General features: G+C 36.3%; 1 protein-coding gene across 1 annotated transcript in view; it reads left to right on the forward strand.

The window, feature by feature from the left end:
• TMEM131 (transmembrane protein 131) overlaps positions 1–12,570 on the forward strand; it is a 239,896-nt gene that overhangs the window by 132,475 nt on the left and 94,851 nt on the right. The window contains exon 5 of the mRNA XM_003983920.6: positions 4,764–4,887. Within this exon, the coding sequence (XP_003983969.2) occupies positions 4,764–4,887 (124 nt within the window). The remainder of the gene's footprint in view (positions 1–4,763; positions 4,888–12,570) is intronic.

Raw genomic sequence — 12,570 nt, forward strand, 5'->3', positions numbered from 1 at the left:
TACATCCTTTCATGATAATAACATTCAAAAAACTAAGAATAGAAGAGAATTTCCTCAGCCTGATAAAGAGCTTCTATGAAAGTCACATAGTTAACATTCTGTTTAATGGTGAAAGACTGAAAGCTTTCCCCCTACATCCAGAACAGGGCAGTTATGCAAGAAAAAGAAACAGTAGGCACCCAGGCTGGAAAGGAAAAAGCATCTCTATTTTCAGATGTTATACTCTTGTATATAGAAAATGATAAGCAGTCCACTTTTAAAAACTTGGAATGAGTGAGTTCAAGGTTACAGGATATAAGATCAATATACAAAATTATATTTCTCTACACTAGCAATGAGCAATTTAAAATTAAGAAACCAATTCATTTATAATAAATCAAAAAGAATAAAATACTTAGCTATAAATTTAGCAAAAGTAGTGCAAGACCTATATATTAAAAACAACAAACCATTGTCAAAAGAAATTAAAGAACTATAAATAAATGGAAGCCATTTCATATTCAGAAATCAGAGGACACAAATAAAGATGGCAGTACTCCCTAAATTGATCTATGAATTCAACAAAATTCCCATCAAAATACCAACTGACATTTTTGTAGAAATGGACAGGCTGATCTTAAAATGGACATGAAATCAGAGGGATTCAAATCAGAGGGATTCAGAACAGCCATTCTTTTTTTTTTTAATTTTTTTTTTTAATGTTTTATTTATTTTTGAGACAGGGAGAGACAGAGCATGAACAGGGGAGGGTCAGAGAGAGGGAGACACAGAATCTGAAACAGGCTCCGGGCTCTGAGCTGTCAGCACAGAGCCCGACGCAGGGCTCGAACTCACGGACCGCGAGATCATGACCTGAGCCGAAGTCGGCTGCTTAACCAACTGAGCCACCCAGGCACCCCCAGAACAGCCATTCTTTTAAAAGGAGACCAACACTGGAGAATTTTTAGTGCCCAATATTAGAAACCTATAAGTTTTAGTAGTCAAGACACTGTGACACTGCCATAAAGATAGACATATAGGTAAACAGAAAAGAATTTAGGTTCCAGAAATAGAAATTTACATTTATTGCCAATTGATTTTGACAAGAGTGCCAAAACAATTAAATAGAGAAAGAACAGTCTTTGCAACAAATGGTGCTGGGCCAACTGGGTATCCACATGCAAAAGAATTAAGTTGCACGCCTGCCTTAGAGCATACACAAAAATTAATTCAAAGTATATAATAGAGCTAAATGTAAATGTCATAAAGCTGAACTATAAAAGCTTTAGAAGAAAAGATTGGAATATATGAACATATCTCCATTATCCATTGGTTTATGCAATGATTTCTTAGCTATGACCCTAGAAGCACAAGTGATAAAAGACAAAATATACAAATTGAATTACATAAAAATTAAAAACTTTTGTACTGCATGCAAATGATACCATCAAGAAAGTTTGGGGCACCTGGGTGCCTCAGTCAGTTAAGCGTCCGAATTTGGCTCAGGTCATGCTCTCACAGCTCATGGGTTTGAGCCCTGCATTGGGCTCCATGCTGACAGCTCAGAGCCTGGAGCCTGCTTCAGATTCTTTGTCTCCCTCTCTCTCTCTGTCCCTCCCCCACTCACACTCTGGCTCTGTCTCTCTCTCAAAAATAAATAAATGTAAAAAAAAAAAAAAAGAAGAAAGAAAACAGTCCACACAATGGGAGAAAATACTTGGAAAAAATCTCATAAGATACTTAGATCCACAATATATAAAACTCTTGCAACTCCTTAAATTTTATTCTCTGTTTAAATACAGGGTTTCCTTATCTCTCCTTGTTGACACTTCATGAACCCTTTCAGTCAAGAATTCATCTTTTTTTAAAGTTTGGGTTTTACCAGGGCACTGACTTCGGCTCAGGTCATGATCTCACAGCTCATGGGTTCGAGTCCTGCGTCAGGCTCTGTGCTAACAGCCCCTGTGCTAACAGCCCTTGCTTATGCTGTGTCTCTCTCTCTCAAAAATAAATAAACATTAAAAAAAAAAGTTTGGGTTTTACCCATTAATTTTGTCCATATTCCTTAAGTATTCCTATAGTCCACCTTCCAAATATTACCATTTCTAGGTGTGCCCTACATATCTGCTTCTCGCTTTTTTTTAGCTCTTTTAAAATATTCTGAGTATGTATTTTTTTTCTTGCTGAATTGTGAGCTAAATTGTCAATCCGATCTTCCAACTCACTAAGAGATTTTTACCTACCTTTATACATTGTACTTTTATACTAATAATTTCTTTTGTTTTCTGTATGATTTCTTGCATCATTTTACTAATATCTTGCCATATCTCCTTAAGTATATCACACTGTGCTTGTTTAGTTCCTGGTTCAACTTTTCCAACTTCAGGTGTATGTTACTTAGCCTTTACCAGGTTATGCTATGACCACAACCAACCCAAAATCTTAGTGGGATGTAGGCTAAAAGCAGCACTTCTGAGATAGGCCATTTCTTGGAAAAAGAATACAAGACGACTTTTAAAACTTAATGTTACATGTCACTTTTGCTCACATTTCATTGACCAAAGAAAATCATATGGCCAAGCCTAATGTTGAAGTAGAATTCTCTCACAGGTTCAGTCAGCAGATTGGGAATACCACAGTTTATCACAACATTGTATGTTTTCTAATTCTACTCCTCATGGAGTTAAGAGCTCCTGTCTTGTAGTGCGTATTGAGGAAGGGCAGAATGGAAAGACTTGGTCTTTGTCTCTTGTGAATTTAAGAAAGGAGATGATCCCCAAGGTAGAAAGACCCAGTTCCACACACACATACATGTAAAAACTATTAATTGTCCTGTTTGCCACCACTGTATCTGATAGTGCTTAGGCAGAAGCATCTGGGTGGAGATGTAAATGTAATCAAATAGCCCTTGGTCTTTGGACTACCAAAGAGGAGTTAGAGGCAGGTGTGCTCCAGGGTAGCTGATTATCAGCTTCTTAGCTCTCTAAGCCTCTCTGCTATTCTAGGTTGAAAGGGCAAGCTCTGATTGTTCCAGGGCAAGCAAGGAAAGAAGGAATTGGAGAACAGAGTTTTGAAGCCTTCTTCCACCCTAGCCTCTCATTGTCAGCTTAGGCTATTCTTTGTCCCTCACTTTTCCCCACCTGCCAGTTCAAGGCAACCTTCTGTTCCCCCCAGGGTTTCTTACTGTTTTTTAGTTAATCCTTGGAATCAGTACCTTCCTCTAACTTCTAAATTTTTCCAGGATTGTTGTTGGGGGGTGGGTGGGTTCAAGGAGAGCCAGGAGTATGAATAAAATAAAAACATGGACCAAGGGTACCTGGGTGGCTCAGTTGGTTAAGCATCTGACTCTTGCTTGGTTTCAGCTCAGGTCATGACCTCACAATTCATGAGTTTGAGCCCCACATTGGGCTCCAAGCTGACAGTGCAGAGCCTGCTTGGGGTTTGTTCGTTCTCTCTCTCTCTCTCTCTCTCTCTCTCTCTCTCTCTCAAAATCAAAAATATTTTAAAACAAAAACACGTGGACCAGAATGGTTGCCTGAGGAGAGGACCTTGTGAAAGAAGTTGCATTTGAATTAGAAAATGAGGATTTGGATTGGAATAGGGGGATAGGGAGGAAAACAGAGCAAAGAGATTGGTAAAGCCATGGGGGCTATGCACATGAAACCAGCCTGATCCAGGTTGGAAGGTTTAGATTGTGAAAACATAGGGAGTTAGTTACTTGTTTAGGTCAGGTGATGTCAGGGTAGGGAGGATCTTAATTTCCACTAAGGCAGGGGGGGAGAAAAGAGAAGGGAGGGAAGCTCACCCGTGCACACTCTTACCAAGTGCCTGTGCTAGATAATATGGAAAATATGGAGTACACGTATAATGTAACCTTTGTCTGAAAGGTGCTGATAATCTTGAGGAAATAAAACTGGTGCTAATTAAATTATTAGAGGACATTAAGAAACAGTTTATTTGCAGAATTCTCTGATGCTGTAGGAGTTAGGAGGCCTGCCTGTACAGCTGAGATTAGCTGTGTAAGTACTTAATGGACTGCATAACTAAGGAGATGCCACTTTTAAGAGGAAACTCTAATGTGGATACCAAGGAGAACATTAAAATGGATCTATGGATGTCAGATCACTGAGTGTGTGTCCTCCTTAAGAGGAGGCAGTTTAGTATAATGAGTTAGAACATGGACTAAAGCCAGATGGCCTGGATTCAAATTTAGATTCCAAGTATGACTTTGGACAAGTAACTTTTCTGTGCCTCAGTATCCTCATCTGTAAAATGAGGACAATAATAGCCCCTAATTCATAAGGCCGATCTGCTCACATAACTTTGCCACTCAGTTTCTCCTAAATTGAAGAGCATGTATCAGTGGAATTTGGGGAGAAGGGGACATGATTCAGAATTAGTAGGAAAGCAGGGTGGTATTACAGAAGGAAATGAAAAGATCTGACCATTTTATTCCCTGCCTGCTTCCTCACTAGACTGTAAGCTTTATCTGGACAGAGATTTACTTCATTGTATCCTAGCCCCTGGCTCAGTGTGAGACATAAAATGGGCACTCAGTATATATTTGTTGAATGACTAAATGCATTTCTGTGTGTAATTTTAAATATAAACCAATTAAATAGTTTTATATGTTTGGATATGTTCTTGTCCAATAATTTTGATGTTTAAATTTTTTTAGCAGCTAGAAACTAATTCAACAACTAGAAATAATCTTTGAAGTATTTGTGACAGTGGTTTTGTTTTTTGTTTTTGCTTTTGTTTTTGTTTTTGTTTTGCTTTTACAGGCCAGTTGGAATGCCAAAAATGGAAAAAGTTTACTTACATAATCCTAGTTCTGAAGAAACTATTACTTTAGTATCAATATCTGCTACAACATCACATTTTCATGCATCATTTTTTCAAAATAGGGTAAGTTTTTCTATAAATGTTTCTCTTGAGTTTGAAATTGAAATATCTAGATGTTTTATGTATAATTTCATTTTGCTATAATTAAAATCCGGTTCGAGTGTTTCATATTTGTTGCGGGTTTCAGTTTGCCCTATTTCCTAAGAATTATCACTTCTACTCTTAAACACACGTTGTGTTTCTCAACATAAAACAATTTAACAATTCCACTTTGAACCTAAGTACTCTGAAAAATGTAGTAGTCAGAAATTTAGTTGATTTTTTTTCCTTTTTAAATAATAAGTAATTCCTCAGTGTTGTGTTAGTTTTCTATTGCTACCTAATAAGCTACCACAAACGTGATGGCTTTAAACAACCCCCACTTATTAGCACATAGTTTATCAGTTGTAAGTCCAGTGTGTTCTTTGCTCAGAGTATCATAAGGCTGTAATTAAGATGTCAGCAGGGCTCAGTCCTTGACTGGAGACTCAGGGAAAATCCACTTCTAAATTCACTCAAGTTGTCGGCAAAATTCATTTCCTTATGCTTGTAGTACTGAAGTCCCCATTTCGTTGCTGGCCCTTGGCCAGGAACCTCTCTCATTTCCCCAGGGCACCCACATTGCTTGTCACCATCTTTAGGCCAGGAGTAATGTGTCATATCTCCCTTATGCTTTGGATCATTTTGGCTTTCTCTTCTGCCACCAGTAGAGAAAATTCTGCCTTAATCATGTCATTGGGACCACCTGGATAGTCTCCTTTTTCATGAAATGAGTGAACTAATGTCCTCAGCTACATTTGCAAAATCCCTTTTTATCATGTAAGGTAATTAACCACGGGTGTGGTATTTCCTCATAGTTACAATCTCAGAGATATTAGGGCAGGAAATTTGGGAGGCTATTTTAGGGTTCTACCTACCGCAAGTATCCTCTAAAATTTTACTTTATAATCATTTTCATACTTTGCAGACTTGTTATTTACATAAAAATTAATCTGACAAAAAAGTTGGGTCTTAAGAAATTTTTAATTTGAGAGAATACATACATTAATCTTTAATATATAGACTGCTAAAGTAACAAATAAGCTTCAAAAACAGCTAAATAGCAAGTATTAGAAGGAAGTAAATAAGTGAAACCTAATTTCATCTTCCCAGAGTTTTCACTAATTCCTTTGAAGAGATGTGACCAAATCAAAAGGAGCTTTTTAAAAAAAAAGCATCTAAAATTATATCAATTATTTAGATTTTATACTTCTCCCTTCAAAAATCCTATTTCATCATATGCTGTCCTTAGCAACATATGTTGCTAGCAACATGTCCAGCAACTTCTGAAGTCAAAAACAAAAACAAAACAAAAAAAACTTAATTTCGGCTTTTTTAAATTTAAAAGTATGTTATTAACAAGGAATTGATGAGTTACCATATTGCTTTCAATAGCAAAAACTTCATTTTTGTGGTATTCATGGAAAACGCCCCTTTTCTAATATATTTCTTTAAATAAGTTTCCCTTGAGTTATTTTTTGTTGTTACCTAAAGGATGTTTTCAGAGTTTTTATAAACATGCTGATGTTCTCAAATAATAAAATCCCAGTGCTAGAAGAGATTTGTATGTTCATCTAGTCTAATAATACCCTCATTATACAAAATGAAGAAAGAGCTCAACTCCAGAGGGGTTTGCCCCCTGCCATGCAGTTAATGACAGGATCCAAGGTGAGGGTCTAGGTTCTCTATTGGCCTACACGGTGATTTGTATCGTATTAAGCTATGGTGTGTGGCATATGTGTTATGCCACCTGTACACAGAGATGCACTTATGTGTAAATGCAACCACACAGGGCACGGCCAGTATGCAGAGACATGGTGAGTTAAAGGGCAAAATAGTGAAGTGAAAATGGAAACAGTTTAAAAATAGTTCACAACTGCCCTACAGATTTTATTTTTAACTTGTTAATGGTACTTTGCTAATTCAAGCAATGTTTTGTTGTTTTTAATCATCCAAGCTTAACCCCGTTAAAGGGTTTTCATAGACCAAGAGTTACAATTACAGATTCTTACAGGGGGCAGATAGACAATGTAAATGAGAGAAGCAGGCCATGTGGAATGAGGGTGACCTGGAGAGCACGTGGTCTGTCCAAAGGGATCAACCCACACTCTGTTCCAGCCGGTGGTTGCCATGTGGGAATGTAAGCGCATGCCCCATTCTTCTCATGTTCCAAGAAGAAACAGAAATAGGAATTTTTATATGATATCTTCCAGTTTTTACACATTGAAAATAAATTCAATTTTAGAAAGACAGATGGTGTGGACCAAACAAAACAAGCTAACGGCCACTAGTTTGACATTTTCGAACTAGACTCTCCCAGGGACTTATTTCTGCACATGAACTTTATGCAAAGAGGAGAGTTTTTCTGAAAATTCTTCAGAAGGTAAACTAAATGTGCATGTTAGTCAAAGGACAAGTTGAAAACCAATATGTGTTTTCCATTATCAGGAAATTGGATTACACAATAAAAATAATCTATACCCTTCAAAACCTCCAGTTAGGTCAGCTAGATTTGGCTTCAAAAGCAGCTAGCCAAAATCTGTGCAGTCTTCTCTGTCTTTTTCTTCCTCTTGGTTTCCGTTTTTACTTCTTGCAGTAAGGTATGGATTCCCAACAGCTCAAGAAATGGAGAGGAGACATGGAATGAATTCTTAAGGGAAGAAATAACCTTATTTCCCCTCCACTTCAATTTTATGCCTATGATAAGAGCCTTTGGTGAACAATGAAAAGAGTCTTCTCATGTTCAGGAGAGTAGACCATTTCTGTAATTTCATTTTAACTCTTTGTCACCTTCTGAATTCCTGGTCGGGTCTTACTTCCTTGAGAATAGAACATTTTCTATAACTCACTTAAGTTTTTGGTTAGTTACCACTATCATCTCTATATTAACTAACCAGTAGGAAATAGAGAAAAGAATCATTGTTTTCATAAGGCCAAGTTTAAATAACCATTTTATAACACACACGCAAATAACCCCCTTATAGGAAGGTCTTGTTTTAACCTGGAAATCAAGAAGAATAAGGGTAATAAGGAATGTGTTTGTGTGACAATTTGTTTTTCTTTAACTTCTAATAATTATCTGTTATTTATAATTACCTGCTAATTAACTATAGTTGTCTAGTCATAATTACAATTAAAAATTACATAATAAGACTGCAACTTAGGCCTACTCATCTTTCATGACTGTATTGTATATTAGTTGTAAAATATGTAATACATATTTTGTGTCTAAGAATACAGATTTTTTAATACTCTAATAGTCAAATTTTGATTATGGTAAGAATTATTTTTAAAATTGTGATGTAATTGCGGTATAACATTGTGTAAGTTTAAGGTATACAGCGGACATATAACACCGTGTAAATTTAAGGTGTACAAAGTGTTGATTTGATATACTTAGGGGCGCCTGGGTGGCTCAGTCAGTTGAGCGTCATGACTTTGGCTCAGATCATGATCTCTTGTCTCAGCTCGTGAGTTTGAACCCCACATTGGCTCTATGCTCACAGCCTGGAGCCAGCTTCGGATTCTATGTCTCCCTCTCTCTGTCCCTCCCCTGCTCATGCTCTGTCTCTCTCTAAAAAAATAAATAAACATTGAAATAAAAAAAATTTTTTTGATACATTTATGAATTGCTATAGGATTATCACCATAGGATCAGCTAACTTCTCTGTCGTGTCACATAATTATCATTTTTATGGTGAGACTGTTAAGATCTAGTGTCTCAGAAACTTTGAAATTTACAATACAGTTTTATCTGTGATCACTATGCTGTGCATTAGATCTCCAGAACCTCTTTTTCTTATAGTTGCACGTTTGTACCCTTCAACAACACATCACTACTTCCCCCTCCATCCAGTCCCTGGTAATCATTGTTCTACTCTCTGTTTTTACATGTTTGGCTTTTTTATTTTTATTTATTTTATTTTATTTTATTTTTTAAGTTTGAGAGACAGAGCACAAACGGGGTAGGGGCAGAGAGAGTGGGGAGAGAGAGAATCCCAATCTCTGCACTAACAGTGCAGAGCCTGATGTGGGGCTTGAACTCCTGGAACCATGAGATCATGACCTGAGGCGAATCCAAGGGTCTGATGCTGAGCTACTCAGGTGCCCCAAGTTTGGCTTTTTTAGGTGCCATATGAGTGATAGCAGAAAGTTTTTGTCTTTTTCTGTTGGAATTATCCCATTTAGCATAATGCCCTCAAGGTCCATCAGTGTTGTTGCAAATGGCAGGATTTCCTTTTTTCTTATGACTGAATAATATTCCACAATGTGTGTGTGTGTGTGTGTGTGTGTGTGTGTGTGTGTGTGTGTGTGTGTGTATCTTTTTTACCTATTTATTTGTTGTAGACACTTGGGTTGTTTCAATATCTTAGCTATTGTGAATAATGCTCCAGTAAAAATGGGAGTGCATATATCTCTTCAATATCCTGTTTTCATTTCCTTTGGATAAATACCCAGAAGTCAGATTGCTAGATGATATGATTGTTCTATTTTTAATTTTTTGAGAACCTCCATACTGTTTTAAACCAGTTTACATTCCCACCAACAGTATACAGGATTCCCTTATCTCCACATCTCATCAATACTTGTTATCTCTTCTCTTCTTAATGATAGCCATTCTAACAGTTGTGAAGTGCTATCTCATTGTGGTTTTGATTTGCATTTCCATGATGATTAGAATTGTTGAACATTTTTTTGTATACCTGGTAGTCCTGTCTCCTTCGGGAAAATACCTATTTGGTTCCTCTGCCCATTTTTTATTCAGATTGTTTGGGGTTTTGTTATTAAACTATAGGAGTTCTTTTATGTATCTTAGATATTAACCTCCTATCTGACATATAATTTGCAAATATCTTCTCCCATTTTGCAGGTTTCCTTTTTGTTTTGTTGATCTTTTATTTTCCTATGCAGATATTTTTTAATTTGATGTCGTCCCACTTGTTGATTTTTGCCTTTGTTGCTGTGCCTTTGGTGTCATATTAAAAAAAAAATCATGGCCGAGGCCAATATCAGTGTTTTCTTCTGGAGGTTTATTGTATTAGGTCTTATGTTTAAGTCTTTAATCCATTTTTAATTAATTCTGTTGAGTGATGGAAGATAGGAGTCCAATTTCATTTTTCTGCATGTGGTTATCCAGTTTTCTTAATACCATTTGTTGAAGAGACTGTCTTTCCCCATGAAGTGTTCTTGGCTCCCTTGTCAAATATTAGTTGACTGTATATGCAGGGATTTATTTCTGGGCTCTCTATTCTGTTCCATTGGCCTATATGCCTGTACCATACTGTTTTAATCACTTAGCTTCGTAGTATAGTTTGAAAGCAGGAAGTGTGATGCCTTAGGCTTTGTTCTTTCTTGAGTCTTGCATGCTTCCATACAAATTTTGGGATTGTTTTATCTGTTTCTGTAAAACATGCCATTGGGCTATTGATAAGGATTGCACTGACTCTATAAATGACTTTAGGTAGTGTGGATATTTTAACAGACAGTTATCAGTATATTCTTCTAATCCATGAGCATGGGGTATCTTTCCATTTGTTTGTGTCTTCTTCAGTTTCTTTCATCAAGGTTTTATAGTTTTCGTAACACAGGCATACCTCAGAGATATTACGTGTTTGGTTCCAAACCACCGCAGGAAAGTGAATATCACAATAAAGTGAGTATCACAATAAAATGAATTTTTTTAGTTTTCCAGAGCACATAAAATTTCTGTTTACACCCTACTGTAGCCTGTTAAGCATGCAATAGCATTATGTCTTAAAAAACAATGTACATACCTTAATTTAAGAATACTTTATTACTAAAAAATGCTTACCATTATCTGAGTCTTCAGTGAGTCATAATCACTAATTACATATTACCATAAAAAATATAATAATAATAAAAAGTTTGAAATATTGCAGAAATTACCAAAGTGTGGCACAGAGACACAAAGTGAGCAACTGCTACTAGGAAAAAATAGCACCAGTAGACTTGATCAATGCAGGGTTGCTATAGGCCTTCAATCTGTTAAAAAGAAAAAAAAAAAGAGATAAATAAAATAAATGCAATTATCTGCAAAGTGCAGTAAAGTGGAGCACAATAAAATGAGGGTACAGCTGTACAAATCTTTCACCTTCTTGGTTAAATTTATTCCCAGGTATTTTTTTTTATGCCACTGTGAACCAGGATAGTTTTCTTTATTTCTTTTTCAGATGTTTCACTGTTAGTGTATACCAACACAACTGATTTCTATATGTTGATTTTATATCCTGCAACTATACCAAATTGGTTGATTAATTCCAACAGTTTTTTGGTTGAGTCTTTAGGATTTTTTTTTCCAATATATGAGTTTATTGTCAAATTGGTTTCCATACAACACCCAGTGCTCATCCCAAAAGGTGCCCTCCTCAATACCCATCACCCACCCTCCCCTCCCTCCCACCCCCATCAACCCTCAGTTTGTTCTCAGTTTTTAAGAGTCTCTTATGCTTTGACTCTCTTCCACTCTAACCTCTTTTTTTTTTTTCTTCCCCTCCCCCATGGGTTTCTATTAAGTTTCTCAGGATCCACATAAGAGTGAAACCATATGGTATCTGTCTTTCTCTGTATGGCTTATTTCACTTAGCATAACACTCTCCAGTTCCATCCATGTTGCTACAAAAGGCTATATTTCATTCTTTCTCATTGCCACGTAGTACTCCATTGTGTAGATAAACCACAATTTCTTTATTCATCAGTTGATGGACATTTAGGCTTTTCTATATATATATATATATATATATATAAAAGACCATATCATCTGCAAATATGACAGTTTTACTTATTCCTTTCTGATTCAGGTGCTTTTTATTTCTTTATCTTGCCTAATTGATCTAACTAGGCCTTTCAGTATTATGTTGAGTAAGTGTGGTAAGAGTAGGCACCCTGATCCTAGAGGATCAGGGCATCCTGATCCTCAGTTTTTTGTCATTGAGTATGATGTTAGCTGTGGATTTTTCCCATATGGCCTTTTTTTTTTTTTTTAACTAAGATATCTTTTTGTGTTTATTTATTTTAAGAGAGAGAGCAAGGGAGGGGCAGAGAGAGAGAGAATTCCAAGAAGGCTCCATGCTGTCAGTGCAGAGCCCCACATAGGGCTCAGTCTCACAAACTGTGAGAGCGTGACCTGAATCAAAATCATGAGTCATACACTTAACCGAGAGAGCCACCCATACATACCCTTATGTATGGCCTTTATTATGTAGAGTTGTATCCTAGCTGTACCCAGTCTACTGGGGGTTTTTATCATTAAAATATGTTGTATTTTGTCACATGCTTTTGATTTTTATGTTTTATCTTTTATTTTTATCTTTTTATCTTTTGTTAATATGGTATATCACATTTACTGATTTGCATATGTTGAACCATCCTTTCATCCCAAGGGTAAATCCTGCTTGGTCATGGTGTGTATATAATACTTTCAATGTGTTTTAGATTCCATTTGCTAATATTTTTTTAAGAATTTTTGCATCTATATTCATCAGGGGTATTGGTCTGTAGTTTCTTTTTTGTTCTTGTCTGGCTTTGGTATCAGGGTAATGCTGGGTTTGTAAAATGAGTTTTGAAATGTTGTGTCCCTTCAGTTTTTTGGAAGAATTTGAGAAAGATTGGCATTAATTCTTCTTTAAATATTTAATAGAATTCATTAGT

This window comes from Felis catus, chromosome A3 (genome assembly GCF_018350175.1).
Source record: "Felis catus isolate Fca126 chromosome A3, F.catus_Fca126_mat1.0, whole genome shotgun sequence".
Classification (NCBI taxonomy): Eukaryota; Metazoa; Chordata; class Mammalia; order Carnivora; family Felidae; genus Felis; species Felis catus.